Source organism: Grampus griseus, assembly GCF_964374135.1.
Source record: "Grampus griseus genome assembly, chromosome: 7".
Taxonomy (NCBI): domain Eukaryota; kingdom Metazoa; phylum Chordata; class Mammalia; order Artiodactyla; family Delphinidae; genus Grampus; species Grampus griseus.
Genome location: NC_139001.1, coordinates 57,850,158 through 57,858,600, shown reverse-complemented (window position 1 = coordinate 57,858,600; position 8,443 = coordinate 57,850,158). Strand labels below are relative to the sequence as shown.

At 42.5% G+C, this 8,443-nt stretch overlaps 1 protein-coding gene across 1 annotated transcript in view; it reads right to left on the bottom strand.

The window, feature by feature from the left end:
• Positions 1 to 939: 939 nt before the first annotated feature.
• Positions 940 to 8,443, bottom strand: part of CHN1 (chimerin 1) — a 176,570-nt gene continuing 169,066 nt past the window's right edge. The window contains exons 12-13 of the mRNA XM_082658641.1: positions 3,245 to 3,350; positions 940 to 1,819 (exon numbers count right to left, since the gene is read on the bottom strand). Of these exons, the coding sequence (XP_082514767.1) occupies positions 1,648 to 1,819; positions 3,245 to 3,350 (278 nt within the window). The 3' untranslated portion in view covers positions 940 to 1,647. The remainder of the gene's footprint in view (positions 1,820 to 3,244; positions 3,351 to 8,443) is intronic.

Genomic DNA, 8,443 nt, shown 5'->3' with positions numbered 1-8,443 from the left:
GAAAAACTGCATATTTCTGTCAGTTTCCGTTATCTTTGAGACAGTCTTTTTTTTTTTTTTCTGCGGCACGCAGGCCTTTCACTGCTGTGGCCTCTCCTGTTGCGGAGCACAGGCTCCGGACGCGCAGGCTCAGCGGCCATGGCTCACCGGCCCAGCCGCTCCGCGGCATGTGGGATCTTCCCGGACTGGGGCACGGACTCGCGTCCTCTGCATCGGCAGGCGGACTCTCAACTACTGTGCCACCAGGGAAGCCCTTTGAGACAGTCTTGAAAGCACTAAGGATCGAAATGGCAAACATGGAAATGTGTCTTGTATTACTTTTTCAGTTTTTTTTTCCAAATAAATTTACCTATTTTATTTATTTATTTTTGGCTGTGTTGGGTCTTCGTTGCTGCATGCGGGCTTCCTTTAGTTGCTTCGAGCCGGGGCTATTCTTTGTTGTGGTGCACAGGCTTCTCACTGCAGTGGCTTCTCTTGTTGCGGAGCACGGGCTCTAGGCGCGCAGGCTTCAGTAGTTGTGGCATGTGGGCTCAGTAGTTGTGGCTTGCAGGCTCTAGAGTGCAGGCTCAATAGTTGTGGCACACGGGCTTAGTTGCTTAGTTTAACACGAGCGTTAAAAGTAATTCTTTTTAGTTAGCCCTTTTTCTTTTTCTGATGGCTCTAGAAGGAACTCCTGCCTGCGCTCCCCACTGCCCCAAGAAGTTGAGAAAATATTCTAGATTTTTGCCAGAGTATGCAAGAAGAAAAATAAATTCAATGAACGGGTATTCTGTTTCTAAGCAGTTTAAAATTATTTTTTTAGGAGCTCAACGCAAAACTTTCAACAGTAAACAAAAGAGGTGAGAGGGTGTACTCAGTATTAAATAAATGGCCAAACACATTTTTCCAAATACTCTCAGTCATGAGAAAAAAGTGAGCTATCAATATTTTTGATTTCTGAAAGCCAAATTTAATAAATTAATAACTGCATGCCAGATAAAAACACAAAATTACAACTGAAAACCAATAATAATTTAACAGAAAACGCTCTGCGTTGTACTTTTTTTATTGGTAGAGATAATTTACTAAAGTAACAAATCTGAAAACACATTTTGCTTTTGCTGGAAAGAAAGTACTATGCTAGAGAAGAACTAAGAGAAACCAGAAATAAAGCATTTGAGAAAAGCAGGCATATGTTATAGTCTATGGCGATGCGGCAGCCAGAGGTGCTGGTTTCTCCATTTGTGTGCATGTTTATGGAAGCATCAGAAACCAGTGACGCAGGACCCAAAAGCAAAGTCACGACAGAGTTACTCTGTGAAACATGCTGGACTACAACCACAGGCGACCCAGGACGAAGGGGTGGCGCAGGCTTGGTGTCTCCTTTGTGTAGGGTTCCCTTGCCAAACAGGGGGCTAATCATGCACTAGCTTGAGTTTCTCTTAACGTGATAAACACCCAGGACTACTAGAACTGGAAAGCATGTGTTCACTGTTTTACAAGGACAGCGGAGCAGTGCTATGAAAACAATGGGAAGTTCCTTCATTTTAATCTGGTTATATGCCCAAACTTCTAACCAAGAAATAATTCAGCTATAAGAGCCAATTAAATTACTATAAAACATTCCTTCATCAGTAAAACATTTCTTTTTTCCTTCAAACTAAAAATTTAAAATAAAATGTCTTCATTTTTGATAAGCAGCTCCACCACCAGTCTCTGATATCGTATATCGTTCAGGGCAGCCATGGCGTCTAGTTCGGGAGATCTCATGAGGGTTGGGCCGAAAACAATCCCAAGGTTCTCTGCGTTCATCAGATTCTCCTTTTCGTGAAGGGTCACTCTGAAAAATACAAGGAAGGGAGGGTGACTTCACGTAGGCTACGGGGGTCTCTGGCGTGCTGAAGCACTAAAACAAAAGATTCACAGTAAAGGTTTGTGCCCACTGATCAGCTCTTTCGCTAGGTTATTTCTCTGCACTTCTCCTTAACTTCAAAGTACTGACTTTCCTTAACATAAATGATGTTAGTAAATAATTTAAACGTCTGGCGATCACTGGAGCTGAAGCCTGAGTTGATGTGCTGGCCTGCGTGGAGTCAGTTCTATTTGTGGATTCGCCTGCCACAGCCTAGAGCTGCAGGGGTGTGTTTGTAAACAGAGAAGGGACGGGGTCATCTTGATAATTCCATCAGCTCTCCCTCCACTTTGGCGAGAGCTTGTTTCCTATAGAGCATTTTTGCCAAGTTGAATGGTTTATTGAGTAGTTAGGGAGAGAGTGGTAGCCATATTATAGGAAATGGCTCAAGCTAAGCAACCTCGTCAGGGAGTGTATTTATATTCTTTTTACTGCTACAGAAAAGGCACAGAGACTATAATTTGAGAGTTATTCCTTTGTTTTAGTTATTCCTTTGTTTAGTTCTTAACTGCATCCACATATACAGCAAACTTGAATTTACAAGTAAAGCATGTGAAAAAAAGTTTTAACTCATGGTGCTTTTAAGGAGGGAAACCATGTAAATCCTTAAAAGCACCATGAGTTAAATATTCACTTCTGGGTAACTCGCACCTAAAGGCATACAAAAGAGATGTCAAGTTCTGCTGGGTTTTTTGGTTTCTGATTGGTACTATAGTTGGAAATCCTAAAGCCACTAAAACTTGGTCATATAATTTTAAAAACCTTGCTTCAACTGGGAGAGATGGAGGGTGACCAAGCGGGGAAATAAAGCCGTATCACCGTCAATCACTTTAAAACATTCAACCGGAAGTAACTGAAATATTTTATTTTCCATTCTTCTCTTTACTCCTTATTTTACTCCATCACTTTTTACAGCAGGTTTCAATATTGGCAACATTAATTCAATAATCTAAAATGCCAAGTCTGAAGTGCTTATTTTGGAGCAAGACACAAGTGAGCTTCCTTGCAAGTTGCTTTATTACACTAACGCTAGTGTCTTTACAGCTGCAACCTTTTCCCTTTCCACAAAAATTAATGCATGTCCTTGGCAGAATATTGGTATTTCTAACATATTTGGAACATATATTTGAACTGCGGATACATTTATGTTGGTGTCAAGTCTGCACTCAGTATTGTAGTACATTTTTTTTAGCATTCCTTCTCAATGTGTGCAATTTTACACAAGAAGACAAGATACCTATGTATTTATTCATTCATTCAATAGATCATTTGTCCTTTCTTTCACCTTTGCTTTCATTTGATTCTTAACATGTGGATGTGGTACAAGTATAAGCGTCCGAGTTGGGAACTTGCCTCTTTAGATGCGCCATGAGATACCGGAGGGTTTCGCAGTGAGCGGGCGGCAGCAGTTTCAGTGCTTCATGAAGGGTTTCTAATTGCTCATCGGGGTCCATAATTTCTACGGTAGCAAGATGAATACCAAGGAGAGAAACTTTAATAGACAACTGGTACAAAAGGCCCGTTTAATTCTATTCTTGTGGTGATCTTCTAAAACGGACAAGAAGTGCTTTCTCACAGGTCCTCGCCCACAGCTTTGGAAAGTATTTTTAAGGTTCAAGTCTCAGATTTCCAAAAGTTTAGTGTCAATGTGGCAATATCATTTACTTGGACTTTTGGGGAGAGCACCTAGTGTTTTCACTTGAGGGTCCTAAAGTCTGATAAATATGAAAATTGGACATTGGATGTATAGGATGTAACTATAAAAAATTCAGACACATAATAACATATGCAAGGATAAAAACATATATTCAAATAAGGTCATCTTAGAACATTACAGACATACTGAAACAATGTTGCACTGTTCAGAATATTTTGAAAATCTCCTTTCAGCAATGGTATACAAGCGATGCTAGCCCAGTGCCCACTGCAACCCCTGCCAAAGTTTTATTAATTGATATTCATGCTTTTTTCTTTGTAGACCAAGAAGTGTATCATCCAATATTTACTTCCTTTATTCATTAGACTTAGTTTTAAATTATTTTGTTATATAAAAAGGGCAATTCTATGCTCAAAGCACAATTCTTCTACTGAAGATATTCAGAAGAATGCAGTACAGACCTTGAAGGCAATTCCAAACGTTCTGAGTGACAACAGGACCCCTGAAATAAATGTGACTCTTACAAAGGTGTAACTTTGAGGGGGACAATCTTCATTTGGATATTTTAGTTCTGTTTTGGCCAAAAAACCACATTCCTTTGAGGTCACAGACTGCGTTTAATTCATCAATCACTTACATATTCAGAAACAATAGACATCTTCGGAATTTCATGCTCTCAAAAAGAGGACCATAGCACATTCCTGCTTCTACCCAAACGTCAAGAAGATGGGGTGCCTTTAAACGCTGGGCTTCAGGGCAATTGCCTTTAAGTGTTGGTTAGCAGCCTTGAGATGCTGGAAGGCCATATCTGACCAGAATACAACATTACCAAGAATCCTACTCTTTCTAATTTATAAAACAAACCAACTCAACGGCAATGTACTGGAGTCAGGTAAAAACTGATATAAGATGAAAGTGAAAAGTTCCTAGCATTGGCAGAGCAGATGTGATAAATTTCAGAATGTGAACAGTGACCGAAGCTTTCTAATTCAAAGAAACTTTGGCCATTTTACAGTTTCTGCCCAAAGCTTCCCCAGAGTTCTTGGTTCATTTCTTAGCAATAAAGAATGTATTGTTTGCCTTCTGCTATGATAAATAATGCATAGTCTTTGAACCATGGGGCATTAAGGTTCGAAGTGCCAATTCATCACAGCAATAATATCTCAGATACTGAAATCCAATCATTTACTTTCTAGAATGAACAGAAGAAAATTCCATTTACTATAGAAAACTATTTATTTTTTACTTAGCTATAGTTTTTATGATTGGACTAATTAATTTGAAACTACAGTATTCTGGAAATTGAAAAAAAGAGTAACTTAGTCTCCTTTTCACTTCTATAGTTAATCTTTATAAGGAGACTCTTGAGATAGTGTGAAATTAAGGACAGTGTAGGTGGCCTAGCAAAGAAACAAAATTCCCTGTTCACAGAGAGCTTTCTACTGGAGGCAATAGACAATAAATATTCTATCTTACAGTTTATACTAGATTAGAATGAGCGCTACGCAGAAAACAGCAGGGTAAGAAACACTGAGAGGGCTGCGAGCGTGCAGTATTACATGGGATGGTCAGGATAGGCCTTAATGAGAATGAAAGTCTCGTGTACAGACTTTGAGGGAGGGAGGGAATGCAACCCATGGAGATCTGGGTGAAGATGGTTCCAGGCAGAGGGACATCTGAGCCATGGTTCCGAGGGGAGGGTGTGCCTGTCATGTCTGAGGAGAAGCGAGGAGACAAGTGTGGCTGCAGGAAGCTGAGCAGAGAGGAGCAGATGGGGGTGAGGTCAGAGAGGTAACAGGGCACTTTATCACGGCAGGTGCTGTGGGCTAGTCTAAGAACACGGCATTTACGGAGAGAAATGGGAAGGTTCTGCATGAGGGAGGGTCAGGATCTGACGTACACTTTTCACAGTATTGCTCCTCTGGCTGCTACGTGGGAAACAGGCTACGGAAGGGCAAGAGTGAAAACAGAAAGACCACTCTGGTCGTGATTACAAAAATCCAGGTGAGGAATGACGCTAGTTTAGACCAGGTGGTGGCAGTGAAGGTGGTAAGAAGTTGCTGGATTCTGGGTATATTTTGAGGGTAGAGTCCAGAGGGTTTCTTGATGAGGGATGTATGAAAAAGAGAATAATCAAGAATGAGCCAAGGTTTGGGCTTAGGCAATTGGAAGGATGGAGCCTCAATCAACTGAGATGGGGAAGATCACGGACGGAGGAGGTCTGGGGGGAAGGTCAAGAGTTCTGTCTGAGATGTCCTTCAGGCATCCAAGTGAACATACCGACTGTGGACTGATCTGGGGTTTAGGGAGAGGTCCAGACTGGAGCTATAAATTTGGGAACATATGACAAAATGCATTTGAATATATGGATGTTAAGTTGACAAAAATTCTTCCCTGGAATTCATTTCTCCTTTTTCCCCACTTAGAAGAGTCTTGCCCATGATCAATTCTTCAGAGAACACAAATCTTTAGCCTTAAGAAAACCACAGCATAATTTAAGAGCGAGACAGACACAGTGGAAGGTACTCTGAGATGAATGGCCACCATCAGTTGTTCAAGTATACGAAAGGCTTGCATGGGGGAGAGGGTGACACTGGCACTACCGCCAATGGGAGGGAGTTAAAAGCAGGCAGATTTCCCTGCGCATCTGTCAGTGGACATCTGTCTACCAGCGGACGGGCCGCCTAGAGAAGCAGTGACCTTGCAGTTACAGGGTATTTAAAAAAGAATTTGTTGTAGAAGAAAGTCTAGTTATGTGACCCCTCAGAGTAGCTAAAAACGCTAAGATTCTACGGTTCTTAATATAAAATTATGTTGACTCAACAAATATTTTTGAGCAACTATTACGTGACTGGGCACTGAGGGAAAACAAACAGGAGAGGACCCCTGCCTCTGAGGAAGTTACAGTCTACTAGGGAAGACCAGACATGGCTATAACTTTGGCAGGAAGGAACAAGGCTGTGAAAGAAGGCCAGCCAGCGCAATGGGAATCCAGGGGAGAAAGGCGGCCTATGGCTGCGAGGTCCAGGGAAGGTCTGGAGGATTTGGGGATGTGGACGTTGTGAGGGCAGGAAATGAGCGCTCCGAATCTGCATCAGATCTAGTTACAAGCTCTTTGAAAGAATGTAGTGTCTAATTCTTTACAGAGAAACTCAAATACAAAAAGAATAAAACTTAGGCAAGCAAAAGGGGTGAATCAGTGGCAGAGCTGAGGGGAAACGCGGCAAGATACCAGGCTTCTCTTCAGGACATTTTAAGTTGCTGAGGACAAAGAACTCTGGGTTTTCTCTCTGAGTTGATCTGACTCGCTCAAGGTTACACACTGACTGAGTCATGTAGCTTCTAAGATCTTCTGGAAAGAGCTCTTAGACTCCTTGGCCAGAGGAAGGTTTCTCCATTCAGCCTGACCAGGAGCTCAACTGTGGCAGTGCTGTTTCCACGGTGGTTGGGAAGCCTCCGTGCACGCGGGGTTATTGAGCACGGCCTGTGAGAAGCATCTGTCTTCTGGGCCTTTGTACTGTAGGGCACCGATTTCTTCACTGGGGAGAGGGAATGAGGAAGAAGTGCTGGGTAGACCAAGGCTTCTAGGTGGTTCATAAGTGAGTTTCCAGGGGATCACGAAGCTCTTCAAGATTTTGGTTGGGTTGCCCTGGCCTCCTCCACCCTTAGAATCCTTTTCTTCATTTCCTGCCACCACTCCCTTCCAGCTTTCACCCAGCAGCTTCTCCAAGGGAGGCTGCACGAGCAGAGCTCAAACAGCTTTTGCAGGAGAAAGCTTTAACACAAACTCTGATTTTTTTGTTGGCAAGGGCTGCTAATAAATGCCAGACACCTGAGACCTGAAAAACACGGCCCCAGTTGTTTTAGTGGCTGAGATACAAAAAAGTTCTGAGATACAAAAAGCTCATCGGGAGGGGTGAGCTAGCCCTGTCCTTTGTTTGGAAAGGGTTCCGCCCCTCCCCTCCTATCTTCCTCCTCCGTTGAAGCCTTTTGTACCCTGTTCCATCAGGCGAGCCAGGCTATGTGTAGAGTGGAGACAGCACGGCTTTGACAGATATGGGTTTGAATGCCAGGGCCACCTCCTCTCACCATGTGTCCCTGGACAATTTACTTATACCTGTAACATCTCATTTCTTCTAAAACAACATCATGGGTGTAAAGTGCCTAGCACCATTCCTGACACCTAGTATATGCTCTATAAATCTTAGCTTCACTCATCTTCCTTATCTGCTTATACAGATAAGAGAATGGCTATATCTATGCATCTAAAGAATAAAACAGACTCTACTACTAGGAAAGACATGTTACAAGGACACAGTGTTCCGCAAACTTTTTGATATCAGTATCAAACACGTACAGTAAACGTTTATATTGTGTGTAAGTATTATGCCAGGGTTTTTGATGTCACACATCAAAACAGTTTTATATTAGAAGGAAACGGAATTTCTACCTTGATTTAGGAAAGTTTCTTTCTTATGATGTGCTTTCAAGAGCTCTCTGAGGGGTGACATAAGGGGGCTTGCTGATTTCACACCGGAGGGCTGTTTCAGACACAAACCCAAGAACAGTGACAAATGCTTTGGAAGAATAATAAAGAGGGGAGATTGTCCTCAGCAACTCAGGTGGGTGTGGGGAAAGAAGGTGAGGTAGTTTGGGGGTGTGGGGCAAAAGGCCTTAAAATCCGTAAGGAGTGCTTAGATTTTTCTTCTAAGTAGATAAAGGGGTTGTGTAGCGTTCATACCCGGGGTTTGAATCCTGGCTCTGTCCTGTGCTAATCGGATGCCCTTGGGGTAGCCACAGAGCTGAGTTTCAATTTTACTAGCAAGCAACAGGGGGCAGGAACACCATCCAATGGAGCCCCCAGAGTTGTGCCGGGGGTCAGAGCAAACTGAGGT